Source organism: Zingiber officinale, chromosome 4B (assembly GCF_018446385.1).
Source record: "Zingiber officinale cultivar Zhangliang chromosome 4B, Zo_v1.1, whole genome shotgun sequence".
Taxonomy (NCBI): domain Eukaryota; kingdom Viridiplantae; phylum Streptophyta; class Magnoliopsida; order Zingiberales; family Zingiberaceae; genus Zingiber; species Zingiber officinale.
In genome coordinates, this window is record NC_055993.1 from 69,306,640 (window position 1) to 69,322,218 (window position 15,579).

At 40.0% G+C, this 15,579-nt stretch overlaps 1 protein-coding gene across 1 annotated transcript; it reads left to right on the forward strand.

The window, feature by feature from the left end:
• Window positions 1–4,963: 4,963 nt before the first annotated feature.
• On the forward strand, window positions 4,964–6,814 carry LOC121977604 (protein DETOXIFICATION 49-like). Its single transcript, XM_042530081.1, has one exon. The coding sequence runs from the start codon at window positions 5,215–5,217 to the stop codon at window positions 6,811–6,813; it is 1,599 nt and encodes a 532-aa protein (XP_042386015.1). The 5' UTR covers window positions 4,964–5,214; the 3' UTR covers window position 6,814.
• Window positions 6,815–15,579: the final 8,765 nt, after the last annotated feature.

A 15,579-nucleotide genomic window follows, 5' to 3' on the forward strand; every position in this document is an offset into this window, starting at 1 on the left:
CAAGGATTGGAAGATCAGGTTAGTGGCCAGCTCTTGGCCAAGCGGGAATCCCAACCTCTGTAGGTTTTCTATGTACCCAATCATCTTGAGTACATATGGGCCTACGGGAGTCCCATCTTGCACTGAAACAGTGCCTTAGAGATCTCGAATCTCTCGTGCCTCACTTGTCCTTGATATAGTTGGCACAGATGTTCAACCATATCATGAGCACCCATCAACTCATGTTGCTTCTGAAGCTCAGAGTTCATGGTTGTGAGCATTAGACAGGACACATCTAATGCGTCATCTTGATGCTTCTTGTAAGCATCTCGATCAGCTCACATGGCAGTGGCAGGAGGTGCCTCTGGATTGGGCTGCTCCAGAACGTACAGTTTACGTTCTTGTGTGAGAACGATTCTCAGGTTCCTGTACCAGTCCAGGAAATTAGCTCCGTTGACCTTGTCCTTCTCAAGGACAGAACGCAGGGAGAAAGAGTTCGTATTTAACGTCATGGTTATCTACAACAGAAAAATACAAAAAAATAAATATCATATTCTATTAATCATCTAATTAGGCCTTTAATTAAATGATGCTCCCACTGAATTATAGAATTCATGTGAGACATGATCCACATCATACTATGTCCTGAATTAGCTTTGGCTAAATCGCCTAAGACTTAGTATGATCGGTAGGTAACTAATTACCAATTACATCTCTATGCAACTCTTGTATATAGGATCAAGATCCGCATTTATATTAAAACTCGAGTTAGCTTTGGCTAATACGCCCAAGAGTTAATATAAACGTGATTTTTGTCCTATCTTCCAACCATTGGAAAAATGTCTATAGTTAAACTCGATCCAATTGAGTTAACTAGTTACTCAATCTAATTGAGTTGTACTCACCCATGCGTTGATAGGCGGGATCAAAATTGTCTCTCCGTACCCTACCAAGATAATATGTGTTGCTCTGCTTTGGCATATTCAACAACAACATGTGATCGAGGTAGTGATAGGTATCATGACATGGTAGGCATTACGAGTTGACGCAATTGAGATCTAATCTAATCGACGAGGTGTATCATATACGCGATTTAGATTTAATCTAATCGTTAGGGCGCATCATGTACGCGATTTAGATCTATTCTAATCGTCGAGGTGTATCATATACGCGATTTAGATCTAATCTAATCGTTAAGGCGCTAATTAATTACTATTCTAGCATGCATCACATATACACACACAAGCAATTAATTAAATATTTTGTGATTAGTCATGGCCCTACTACGATCTTCTCAAGTCAATGAGAAGATCGGATGGTCAACCTAAGGTCAACAACTTCTCAAGCTCCTTCCTTTAGCCACCTTGTGTTGCTCGCACCCTCCTCGTAACTCCGTCTCGAATGGACCTTCCACCGCTCCATTTTGTACATTACAAAAGTGAAACTTGAGTTACATTCGAGTCTAAACTATTTACAACAGGAATAAATAAATAGAAAAGCACGACACGCAGGTCGCGTATCAAATATATAACACGCACAATCACATGACGGCACGCAGCCCATATTATGAATTACAACACACAATATCCAATCAAATTGGGTATTTTAGGCCATGACCATCACAAAATAATACATAATTTTAAATTTTGTAATTTCTATAAATTTCTGTAATTTTTCTTATAATTTTTACAATTTTTATGAGTAAAAATTCCAGGCGGTCCCGTTTAGCGATTTTCGGGCGCAATCGCGGAACGAAGCCCCTTGCGGGGTCAGGGGCAACACCCCTATCCGCGATATAACCATCGCGAGTGTTCCTAAGCGATCCTACAATGCCTTAGTCCGCTGCCCCAAAACGATTTGGGGTGAAACCTTGTCGTTTCGGAAATATTTTCTCGGTAGTCGAAGCCTACAAGTGTCTAAACACTTGTGCTTCGCTTCTACGAGAAAATTACCCATAAAATCTATAAAAATCATAAAAACACAGAAACTTACAGATATGTAGAATTTCATAAAATTCAAAATAAAACTCGTACGCGCTTCGCACGTGGCTCTGATACCACTGTTGGATTTTTCGGGCTGTAAAAATCGCTTTTCTAGTCAGCTAAGTATAAAGGTTGGACATTTCATCATAAGAATATTTTTCTAGTTTCCAAAATTATGCTTAGACTTTTAGGTACTTATCAATTTTAGGAGGATCTTCAATATCATTTTTTGAAAAATTTTCTTTAACAATTTTTTCAAAATTTACCTTTATCAAATTTTTAAAATTATTTTTCAAAATTTACCTTTCCTAAATTTTTAAAATAATTTTTCTTTAACAAATTATTTTCAAAATTTACCTTTGCCAAATTTTTAAAATTATTTCAAAATTTCTCTTTGCCAAATTTTTAAAATTATTTTTCTTTAACAAATTATTTTCAAAATTTACCTTTATCAAATTTTTAAAATTTTTCTTTAATAAATTATTTTCAAAATTTATCTTTAACTAATTTTTAATATTATTTTAATTCATACTTTAGTTATTAAGTTATCAAGATACTTTTCAATCTTTACAAAAAAATTTTAAATCTTTCAAATTTTTAGAATTATTTAATTAATTTTTAAATTTATCTCAAATTTTATTTTCTAAATATTTATCTTTAAATTTAGAATTTTTATATATATATTTTTTAAAAATTCTTAACTTTCTGCTTAAACATTTTAAACAATTCTTTTTCAAAAGAATCTTTTTAAATCTTACATCTTGTTCGAAATTGCTTTAAAATATTTAAAATCTCCTAAGTTTTTTGGATTTTTCTCCTTGGGAATTTCAAATATTTTTTTCTTAACTTCAAACTTGTTGTTTGTATTTCTCCTATTTTTGATGTGTGTCAAAAAAGAAAAATAATAAATTCAGGAAGAGTTATTAAACTCAGGGAGAGAGTTAAATAAAAATGCTTATTTTACTTATCTTTGCATATGTTAACTTCACTGTGAATCTTGGCTGTCAAACATCAAAAAGGGGAATATTGTTGGTACAGGGTGTACCATAATCGAACCTGAGTTTTAATGTTGTCAAAGGTTCAAGTTAAGTCATATTATAATCTAACAAGTTGACTAAGTGTACAGGATATTTACTCAACCAATGAAAGCTCTAGTCGCAGCTAGGCAGGAAAAGTCTTAGCAGATCGTGGTAGTCAGGCAAGAAACCCAAGTGGGTTGAGAGGATCCGACACTTGACAAGGAAGCTCAAATATCTGGAGGACCGAAGATCGAGGGAAAGTCCTAGTGATCCGATCAGATGCTAAGCGGCAAAGTCCAAACGGGTCTGGAGGACCAACGTTTGGCAGGTAAGTTGAGGTAAGCAACTGGAGAAGAGCGATGTGAGGTCGTGTTCTAAAAAGGCACAAACTCTAGGTTAATGATCAAACTAAAGAAATCGGAAAGGTTTCCAAGTTGAGATCAAGATAGTATTACTGTCAAACACTACTCATGCATTATATAACTATGCTAACCTTTGTTTTGTAGGGATATATACTGTTTAACTCTGTTTTTCAGGAACCGGCTTGATCCGTCAACTGAACCAAGGAATCGGTCGACTGGACCAAATCGACTCAGACCAAAGATCAAACTAGAGCAGCATAAAGTGGAGTTCGATCAAAGCCTGATCGGTCAACCGAACCAGCAAATCGATCGACTGAACCTTGATGATATGACACTGAGCGCAGATCAGATCAAGCCGAAGCAAAGAAGGAAGCTAAGCTGATCGGTCAATCGAACCCAAGGATCGGTTGACCGAACGATCACCTCATCAATGATGAATTAAGTGTGAATTTCGACGAATAGGGAAAATTCACTGTTCGGTGGACCAAACAAGGTGATTGGTCGATTGAACCATTAAAGCTCATAAATATGCAAGGATCGGATCTCAGTAAAGAAGGAAAGCACAGGGTTCATTAGACTAATAGGAGTTTCAGTCGACTGAACGGATAAGTTGATCGATAGATTTATCAGTCGACCGAACCACGCTTATAAAAGGGGAGCTCGAGATCCGAGGCAGGAAACCAAGTTTTCTGTTTATCTCTATGAAAAGTCTCTATTCGTGCTTCAGCTCTGCATCACATCCTCAAGCAAGCTACTACTCCGATAAATTACCGACGATCTTCATTGCTTCATACTTGTTCAGTATAATTTAATTTAGTTTGCATTGTACTTAAATTCAAATAAAATAGTAGGTTGTTATTATCTTATACTTTTCATTTATACAAATTATTTCTTTTTGAAGATTTAAGAAAGAAGAGTTTTAATGAATTGTCCAATGAGACGATCAAGGAATCGCAGGTCTTAAAGTAGGAGTCCACCTATACTCCGAACTAAATAATCAAAATAAATTATTTATTTTCCGTTGTACTACTCTTATTTCAATGCTTTAAAATAAAAAAAATTTTAAAGTACAATATCCTCCTCTATCTCATCTTTCAATCCTTCACTTACTGTTTTTTTCCAAAATCAGGTGAGCTGGATGGCGTAGGAGACATTTTAACTATTAAATGGCTCGTCTCAGAGTGAACTCGAAGCCATGTTTGTGTTGCTCAACTTAAGCGGTGTGTCTCGACTCGAACCACTCGATTCGAATGAGGTTTCTTTAACAAGCTTTTGGACTGACCAGATGCCTATTCAAGTGGACCAGGTGTTGAAATCACTGACCCAAAGCAAGTCCTCAATTTAAAGCATATATGGGAAGGAAAAGGCTGCCGGTCTACAAGAACATCAAAGTACATGAGATTCCCAACAACAGTAGTGCATACTGCCGGCCGTCCATTTTAAACAATATGAACTCCTCTGTCTACACATTAAGAAACAATTTTCAGTATCCAATTAAATTTTGAATTTCAGCTGATTCATTCTGACCTTTCAAGTTTATTTTATTACATTTTTTTTTTTGGTTCATGGGAACGGAGACCAAATCAACAGAGAAACAGAAGCAATTCTACCATTTCTTTGGTCGTTGACTTGTTTTCTTAATTTATGGCGAAAAGGCATCGATGCCGAGAATATAATACGTGATGCCCTGCTCTGTTCTTCTCATTCAGTTCTGCTGTTTTGGCAGTTGTTGGAAGCCTGGGAAACGAACTTCTGCTTCTGAAATTTTTAATCTAAAACCTCCACAAAGCCCTTTCTTTCTTTCTTCTTTCTCCTCGTCTTCTTCGCTAGCTCATGCTTGAAGCTTGAAGCTTGAAGCAAACCTCGCACAAGATGCGCGATGCTTCCCCGTGCAAATGCGACAATCATAATGATCGGCCTGGCCTCCTATCTTGGCCTTTCGTCGTCGTCCAGGACCTGGTGTCGTCGGAGGCGCATCCTGTGCTCCGGGACGAGCCGCTTGGCTCGGCAGGCTTAGTCTTTCAGGAGGGGAAGGCCATACTTGGCCTCTCGCTGCCGATAGTCTTGGCCGGCCTCCTCCTCTACTGCCGCTCCATGGTCTCCATGATTTTTCTCGGCCGACTCGGTGACCTGGCGCTCGCCGGCGGCTCGCTGGCCATCGGCTTCGCCAACATCACTGGGTACTCTGTTCTTTCCGGCCTCGCCATGGGTATGGAGCCGATATGCGGCCAGGCCTTTGGCGCCCGCCGCTACCACCTCGTCGGTCTCTCCCTTCACCGATCGGTCCTCCTCCTCCTCTCCGCCTCCCTCCCCATCGCGCTTATCTGGTGCTACATCCGCCCTCTCCTCCTCCTCCTCGGCCAGGATGCGGACCTCGCAACGGCTGCCGCCTCCTACCTCCACGCCTGCCTCCCGGACCTTGTCCTCCAGTCGTTCGTCCACCCTCTCCGCATCTACCTCCGCACCCAATCCATCACCCTCCCGCTCACCGCGTGCGCGGGCCTAGCCGTCGCACTCCACCTCCCGATTAACTACCTTTTGGTCTTCGTCCTCGACCTTGGCATCGGCGGGGTGGCCTTGGCCTCTGTTTGGTTCAACTTGAACGTCGTCCTGTTCCTCCTGATTTACATCTACTTCTCTGGCGTTCACCAGAGAACTGGCGGACTAAGCTTGGGAATAGAATGCTTGAAGGACTGGCGGTCGCTCCTTGACTTGGCCCTCCCCAGCTGCGTCTCTGTGTGCCTGGAGTGGTGGTGGTACGAGATAATGATCATCCTCAGCGGCCTTCTGCTAAACCCGCAGAGCACTGTAGCCTCGATGGGAATTCTGATACAAACCACCTCCCTCATCTACATTTTCCCCTCCTCGCTCAGCTTCAGCGTGTCGACGCGCGTCGGCAACGAACTCGGCGCAAACCGGCCCGACGGCGCCCGGCGTGCAGCGGCTATCGGGATCTGGTGCAGCGCCGTGGTCGGCCTCATCGCGTTCGCTTTCGCTACTTCGGTGCGCCACGTGTGGACCAGGATGTTTACTGGCGACGCGGCGATCCTTGGCCTCACCGCGGAGGTGCTGCCGATCCTTGGCCTTTGCGAGCTCGGGAACTGCCCACAGACGACAGGGTGTGGAGTGTTGAGGGGCAGTGCGCGGCCCAAGCTAGGGGCCAACATAAACTTAGGTGCCTTCTACGCCGTCGGCATGCCTGCGGCTGTTGGCCTCGCGTTTTGGACATCGCTCGACTTCAGAGGACTCTGGCTGGGGCTGCTTGCGGCGCAGGCCACCTGCGTCGCGCTGATGCTCGTCGTCATCAAAAGGACGGACTGGACTGCGCAGGCCGAACGGGCCCGGCTTCTCACCGGAGCTTACCCCGCCGAAGACGAGGAGGGCGAGGAGAAAGCGACGTTAAGACAAGTCAAGGCAACCGAATCAGGAGACGAGACTAAAGGCTTGGTCACTATAAAAATGGAGCAATGAGTCAATGATGCTGTCGTTTTTTTTTTAAATAAATAAAAAAATAAAAATCTTAATTCTCTTGTTTGAAAAAAGGAATCCTTCTAGAATTCCTAAATTGTCTCTTTATCAGCCAACCCCGCCCTCACCTGACTCATTTTTTCTCCAACCGCGTCTACACTACCTGAAATTTTGAACCACCATCCAAATATTACAATTCGCATATAACCTTTATCTCTCCCTGTCTAATCCCCCTCCACACACCTATTTATAAGTTCTATTTTTGTTTTATTTTATTTTTCATATCTGAGATTGGGATAGATAATCTAATCTCATATTTTATCCATAAAATAAATTTAACAAGTACTATAGCTCCTGACATGACATCCAATGGCAGAGTCAGTCCAGATTATCTATCCGAGCTAATCTCGTGCTGTAGGCCGTCAATGTTGATGCCTACGCCATGATTATAAGGGTTATTTTCCTTTTTTGTCTCTCATATGTTTTTTATTTATCCCACCTTAAATCAGATCTTATCTCCTACTCCATACTGTCAGGCCCCTAGACTAAAGTCCGGGTAAGTATTAACGTAGCTCTGACATCCATGCATCGTCAAAAATTTGATTGCCGTATATATACCTTGCATGGGAAATTATGTGATGATTTATTTTGATTTTCTAATTTAGTCTCTCCTAAGAGTGTCTGATAATTATAGAGGTTGATTAGGATGACAATTTTGACTTTTTACAGAATTGAAACTTATAACTACTGTTAGTTCAATGTCCATGTGTTTTGAGACGGCCGCCCATTCATAGATGATTGGTCACATTATGATTATGGGTTGTCGAAATAGAAACTTTTTGTTATGTACCACAACCTCTTGAGTTGACTTCCAGTCAACTATCACCCAAGTTGACTATATTAACCTTTAATGGACTAAATCGTTATATGAGTTAAAGTCTACCTAAAGCCCAAATATAGGTCACTTGTAACTCACAACTCACTTTGAGTTTACCTAATAAGAGGCTCCATCTCAATGTTTTCCTTGATTGCCAAGAAGTCTCACTTATGGTCTTCCTCAGTTGTCAAGTGTAACCTTGACTTTCTTAGACTTTTAAACCAAGCATTTGTTCATCCTTCACCTTCTTAGATTTTCATCGGTCATGTATTAAGTCACTTTTAACCTACTTATCTTCTATTTTTTCCAACACTTGTTGAACTTTTCTGATTGTCTAGTATCTTGTCAATCTTGACTTATTTAATTTTTTTTGATCAATTGAATTTGCAATCACTGGTAAAATAATCTACACTTGCACACTTGACATCTTTCATCAACAAAAACAATATTACTATAATCTGTAACTCTTTTCTCAAACATCAAAATCATTTGCTCAAACTCAACAATAGGAGTATGATTGCATTAACAATTTCTCAACACCATTTGGTTGGACTGAACCATTTAGGATATTATTATACTAATAATATATTTTTAATGTTTGACAATCCATTTAAGTTATATTAATCAAAGTTCATTTCCTGAATCATTTAGGGTAAAATGAAAGTTCTAATTCTCTATTTCCTCACCCTTTTTAAGTCATGTAAACTAAAATAGAAGCTTTTTAACTTAAACTCTTTAATTTTTCTCCCTTTGACATATATAAAAAATATTTTAAAAAATACAAGAGTGAAATTAATTGATCATGAACCTAGATTTAAGTAGGATTCCACATCTAGATTATGAACATTATATCAAATGTTGGAACATAGAAAAAAAAATCAAACTTGAATCTGTTAATCTTTCACCAAATGAAGATGAACAACAATATGTCATGTAGATACAAATGTTTGTTGAGACTTGGGACCAGTGTGTATGAATGGTTAGGTGAGCTAAAGGGGGTGACCACATATCTAATTATTGATGCAATCATACCCCAGCTAGGTCATCTTGAGAATATTGTTGATGCAATCATACCCTAGCTAGTTCATCTTGAGCAAATTGTTAGTGCAATCATACCACAACTAGGTCATGTTGAGAGAATTGTTGGTTCATTCACGCTTAACTTGGTCATGAGAGACTAAAGTTTGTGTTTAGATTTTTAGATAATATGTTTATACAATGTTGACGCTGAAAGCACCAGCTAATTGAACATGTGTTTTGATATTGATAAAAGTTCAAAGCTAAGGGTTATTGTGATCTAATGAGCTTAAATAAGTGTGTAGAAAAAGTCCTAATTGAAGCTAGATAAAGAAGTCCTGGTCGAGTGGATTGGGCAAGGAGTCTTGGTCGAGTGGATTGGAAACAAGTCTTAGTCGAGTGGATTGGGCAAGAAGTCTTCGTCGAGTGGATTGAGAAACAAGTCCTAGTCGAGTGAATTGGGCAAAGAAGTTCTGGTCGAGTGAACTGGGCAAAAGTCTTGGCAGATTAGAGATGTTAGGGAGAAGTCCTAAGGGTCAAGGACACTAGGCAAGAAGCCCTAGGGGTCGTAGACACCAAGTAGAAGTCTAGGCGGGTTGAGGATCAGACATCTAGCGGAAAGTCTTAAAGGTCAAGATCAGATGCTAAGAAAAAGTCCAAACATGTTAGGAGGACTGGATGTTTGGCAACAAATAAACTCTCCTGAGAAGAGTAGGTAAGGACTTGTTCCCCGTTGAGGGAACAGTCAGCATTGGTCTAACCTAAGAATTCAGTGAAATCAAAAGTCAAGACCAGACAGTGTCAAGACTATCTAAATGTTTTATACTTATATGTCATATTATGTATGATGTGATAACTCTGTGATGCAGGAAATCAAAGATAGAATTAGGATATTCTAGGCACCCGGAAAGGATCAAAGCACTCAGAGGTTCGGGTGACCAGATGGATACAGACACTTAGACTAGCTTGAATTCAGCCATGCAAGCAGTTGAGTTGGCATACCCTAGTTAAATAGCACACATCAGACTCCAGGCACCTGGAAGAGATAGAAGTAACTTAGATAAAGCTTCAGCAAAGTGAAGCCACGTTAATAGTCTAGAGGCCCGGATGGGATCTAGGCGCTCGGAGGTGGATAATCATGACATAGTCGGATTGGATCAGGTTGAACCCAGGCGCCCTAAAGAGATCCAAGTGCTCGGAATGCCTTATAAAAAGGGTTTAACTAGAAACTTGAGATACTCATTCCATACAACTTTTATTCTTGCATATTACTTCAGAACCTTTGTTACGATGCCAAAACATTGCTTCGACAACTAACGCCTTATCTTTAATTCTTGTATGTTATCAGTATAATTTATTTATTATCTTGTACTCAAGTTTTGTAACTCTTCGAGCTTTAGTGAATTACCTAACGAAAGCACTCAGCAAGTACAGACCTTGAACTAACAATCGTTGGGTTGCGAACTAAGTAAAAGGAAAGTGTCTTAGCATTGTTTTTGTATTCGTTTAATTATCACGCCCCCAGAGGAGTCCCTGCCAGATAAAAATCCGGCAGCATCTCCCCTGTATCGGTGACAATCTGAAGCATATATACAAACAAAATACATCAGTCACATACGGCTGGAATATATACACAACCACGCAGTTAAATAATCAGCCCACTCGCCTAGAACAAGAATAAACACAACCACGCAGTTATATATATACATTAAACAACCCACTCGGCTGTACCAAAAATCAACACAGCGAAAAAATGATAACGAAAAACCCATATAAACTAAATCAACACACCGCTAGCCGGCTACACTTTATATAACAACCACAACAACACAAATACAACAACAACACCAAATACACAAATACCAAATACAAGTAAAGTATGAAATGAACCCAAAGCAGTCTTCGGATGTGACGTAGGACCTGGCACACAGGATACTCCAAGCGACACTCCAAACATCTAACTACTACTTGAAAATATAAAGGTATAAATGCGGTGGTGAGTATAGGTAACTCTACGGGTAATAGACAGAATAGTGCATAGTACATCAATCAACATGGAGATTAAAGGTATACAGTCTCAGTAGGGAATAAAGAACATGATTCTACTATCATAACCTATGCACCTAAACATATCTGGCATAATAACCAGGCATAATCATAACTGACATACAAACTGTACAAACCACTACTGACATAATGATAAATACATACCCAATCTGGAATTGACACATGGTGCAATGACCAGTAAACTCACCGGATCTGCAATGGACCTACTCGTGACACCTGTATAATATAAATATCACTGCATATACATGTAAAATAAATGACATGTATGCAACATGACAACTATATGCAACAATCATATCTCAAATAAGTGCAACACCTCACAATCACACGCAACTAGTATCTACTAGGCATGTATGTAAATATATACCCATAGATGCATCATGCATTATATGCAAAAATGCGTATGCATGCTCCATGGTCACCCCGCCACCTCTCCAGACACCACGACCCCGATATGGCCGAGAGGTTTGGGTCCGTGACAAACCGTACTAGCCTCCAGTACATGAACCGCTATAGGCGGCCGAAGCGGACGGTCAGCTAAGTAGTTATCTAACTATAATGCTTTTTCAGTTAGTCAATTAAACTTTTCATTTCGATACTTGGCTTCAAGGCAGTGGCGAGACACTACACCTTCTTGGTTATTGGAGCAACAACCACTTTCTAGACAAAGCCGCATAAAGAAATTACATGTTTAATTCTCTTGCTAAAAATGCTAAGTCTAATTTTAATTTTTAAGTTAAACAAGTTTTTGGAACCCAATAGAGGTTCCTTCCTACAAGGTTAGTCAAGTATTTTCTAGGCATATAGACTTTTGATATTTTTCTGATTTGATTTTGGTGAAACCTATAGTACGAGTTTAATCCTCTATAATTTTTAAAAGCAGAAATATTTGAACCATTAGACTTTCTCAATCTTTCTATTTCTTTTTTTAATTTTTCATTTTCAAGTTTCAATTTATCAAAATCCTCTATTAGACATGATTTTGCCAAAATTCTTTTTGTTTCTAGAATTTCATTTTTTAATTTGGCATTTTTATTTTCTAATTTATACATAGATTTTTCCATAGTCTTAATACCAAAGTAAAGCTAATCAGGAGGTAAGAGGCATACCTCATTTACCATGTCAGACTTGAAGGCTGATTCTCCCCCTGCTTCGATGCATTCATCTGAGGTTGCTCCCCCTTCATCGATGCTGGGTTCTGATGCACTTTGCCCTTCATAGCTTGCCATCAGTGCTATCCCGGCATATTCTTGATTCTCGGACTCAAATGATGAAGTGTCGTCCCAAGTGGCTTTTAGGTTCTTGTGCTTCTTAGGTATCTTGACCTTGTCCTTCTTGAGTTCTGGGCAATCTTCTTTTAAGTGCCCTTCTTTTTGGCACTGGTAGCAATGAATCCTTCTTCTATTTCTTTGATTTTTCTTATTCTGCATATCTTTAAAATTATTAGATCTAAAGAACTTTTTGAAATTTCTTACCATATACGCTTCTTGATCCTCTTTTGAGTCTGACTCGGGTTCATCCTTCTTGGTTGCGTTTAGTGCCATTATTTGACTTGATTCCTTAGTTGTCCCTGCACACCTGGTTTCATGCAATTCAAGAGTGGAAAACAATTCTTCTAAGGTACTTACCTCCAGGTCCTTTGAAATGTAATAAGCGTCGATGATTGACGTCCATTCTGGAGTTCTAGTAAACATATTGAGTGTGTAGCGTATGGTGTCCCGGTTTGTTACCGTTTCACCGAGGTTCTCGAGACTAGTAATCAATTCTTTTACATTTGCATGTAGATCGACTACCTTCTCACCTTTTTCCAGACGAATGTTCGTCAGTTTATTTCGGAGGATGTCTCTTCTAGCCAGTTTTGCTTCGGATGTCCCTTCATGGAGTTCCAGGAACTTCTCCCAGAGTTCTTTGGCAAACGAGTAGCTTCCGATGCGGTTGACTTCTTGAGGCGGCAACACGCTCAGCAAGTGATATTCCGCACGGTTGTTCGCTACGGAATCACTCTGCTCCTTCTTTGTCCACTGGCTCTCTTCTTTTTCTTCTCCATTCTGATTCATCGGAACTACAAAGTCATACTTTATAATTAACCGAATTTTAAAATTAGTTTTATAAATACCTCCATACGACACTTCCAATGTGCGAAGCCCCCCTCGAATTTTGGTGGAACGATGCTTGGTTCGACCATCTCGTTGCTTCGATCGACGGTTAGTCCTCCTGAAGTGCCTTGCTCTGATACCACTTGTTGGTCCCTTTGGAGGCCGACAAGAAGGGAGGGGTGAATTGCCCTGAGAAGCTAAATCACACCTTTCTCGGATTTTTAACTAATAATAAAACTTGCAATAAAAAAATAGAGACTAATTAAAAGCAGACACAAAAGAGTTACTTGGTTTGCAATCAGGGGATTGCTAATCCAAGGAAAGTATAGCTCAATATTCGACGATCTCCTCTGGGCGGAGTAGCCTCTTTATAACGTTGACAGCACAAAAGAATAGAAGAGCACAGAATAAATGAATTACAAGTTGAATGAATAATCTGTGCAAATCAGTGCTATATTTATAGCACTGGTTGGGGCGCCCTGAAAGGTCCGAGTGCCCTGGGGGGATAAAATTTTATCCCCCAACGTTCAGATCGAGTCAAAACTCGATTTGGTCAAAATCCACTTCCGAGCGCCCGGAATGGTTCCGGGCGCTCAGATGGTCTGGGCGCTTGGAATGGATCCGGGCGCACGGACCACTTATGTCAACCCAGTTGACATTTTATGGTCCGGTTCCACTGCTCCGGTTCAGCTTGTCTCGGTCCGGGTCTTCTATTCCGGCTCTGCTAGCTTGGGTGATCTCGGCCATCCGGAATAGAGCTCACCCGAACCCAAGTTCCGGCCTTCTCCTCGAGCAGCCTTCCTTCCCGGTTTCTCATCCCTTAAACGTCGCGTATGTTCTTCTCGTCCGTCGGTGTACTCTTCCACGGTCACCTCGTCCCTCGGACGCACCGAGCCCGTCGGCTCTCTCTCGTGCAATCCTTCTCGCTAGCCGTGTCTTCCGCTCGACTTCCTGTGTTCCTAAGCTCTTGTACACTTAGACACAAGGGTTAGACAAGACAGGACCTAACTTAACTTGTTTGATCACATCAAAACACCTTAGGGCTCCAACACCTTTCTCTTATTAGAATTAGAAGATGTGTTATTAATTTCCATTTGTTGCTTTATGGGAGAAATTGGATTTAGAGTATACAAATTATCTACTAATGTACCAGAACAGATAATAACCCTATTTTTCTTGACAACCACTTTGTCATCAAAAGAAACAACATATCCATCCAAAAATAGTTTAGAAATCAAAATTAAATTCTTTCTAAAACTTGGTACATAAAGATAATTTCTCAAAATCAAAGTTCCATTCCTATCAAATGATAAGTAGGCGTTTCCCACTGTAACAACCGCCACCTTCGTAGCATTGGCCATGTAGATGGTTATCTCTCCTTTATATAGTCAACGGGTTTCCTGGAAACTCTGCAATGAATTGCAGACATGATCAGTGGCTCCTGTATCTGCACGCCAGGTGCTGGTAGATAACACCGCTAAACATGTTTCAACCACTAGAGAATAAGATATACCTTTATTGTTCTGATTCCTACGAGGACAGTCCGCCTTCCAATGTCCAGACTGCTTGCAGATAAAGCACTTGCCCTTTGGCTTATTCACTCCAGCTTTTGGTCCAGTACCTAGAGATCTATTCACCTTCTTTGCTGAGTTAGCCTATTTCTTCTTCTTCTTGCCTTTCGACTTAGAAGTAGAAACATTTTCAGCAAAGTGAATCTAAGAACTATGACGAAATATACCTTCTGTTGCCTGAAGTTCTGTCAAGAGTTCCGCCAACGTATAAGCCCTTTTGTTCATGTTATAGTTCAGCCGGAACTACTCAAAACTTCTGGGTAGTGTTTGGAGAATAATATTGATCTGGGTTTCCCTATCGATTTCAGCTCCAAGGATTTGTATGTCGTTCAAATAAGCCATCATCTTTAGGATATGATCCCTTACAAGTGTCCCCTCTGACATTGTGGTTGTTATTAATTTTCTCATTGCCTCTTGCCTAGCAGCCCGATTCTGGTGTCCAAAGAGTTACTTGACATTGTTCATCATGTCATATGTAGTTGGTAAGTCCTGATGCTGATGTTGCAGTACATTTAACATTGAAGCCAAAATGTAACACTGCGCCATCTCATCTGCCTTTACCCATTTCTTATGATACTCAATCTCCTCTTCACTAGAATCACTATTAGGCAAATTAGGGCAAACCTCTAATAGTACAAACTTATAGCCTTCAGCAGTTAGGACAATGTCCAGGTTTCTTTTCCAATCTATGTAGTCGGGACCAGTAAGTTTGTTCTCTTTCAGAATAATAGCCAGTGGGTTGAAAGTTATCCTAAGAATCACACAATAAACTTTTGGTCAAGACTCTAAATTTAGAATAATATTGATTCCTCAAACAATATTATTTAAATTTGCCAACACCTCAAAACACCGTGAATTTTGCATGCCACGTTAGTGTGGATGTATACAAATTCAAACATTTGTAAGAGGAAGTTTTACCCATTAATTTTATTATCTTGTCATCCTAACTTTATGACAAATAAAATTAATAGTTGGTTGTAAGAGGATACTATTGAATGCTTCTAAGTATATACCATTACTGAAAACCAAACACACAGAGGCAAACCCTAGCTCTGATACCAATTGTTGGTTGCTACTCGGAATATCGTATCGGTTCCCCTGTACAAAAATTTTGTACAAGTCCTGAACCTTTCATAACAAC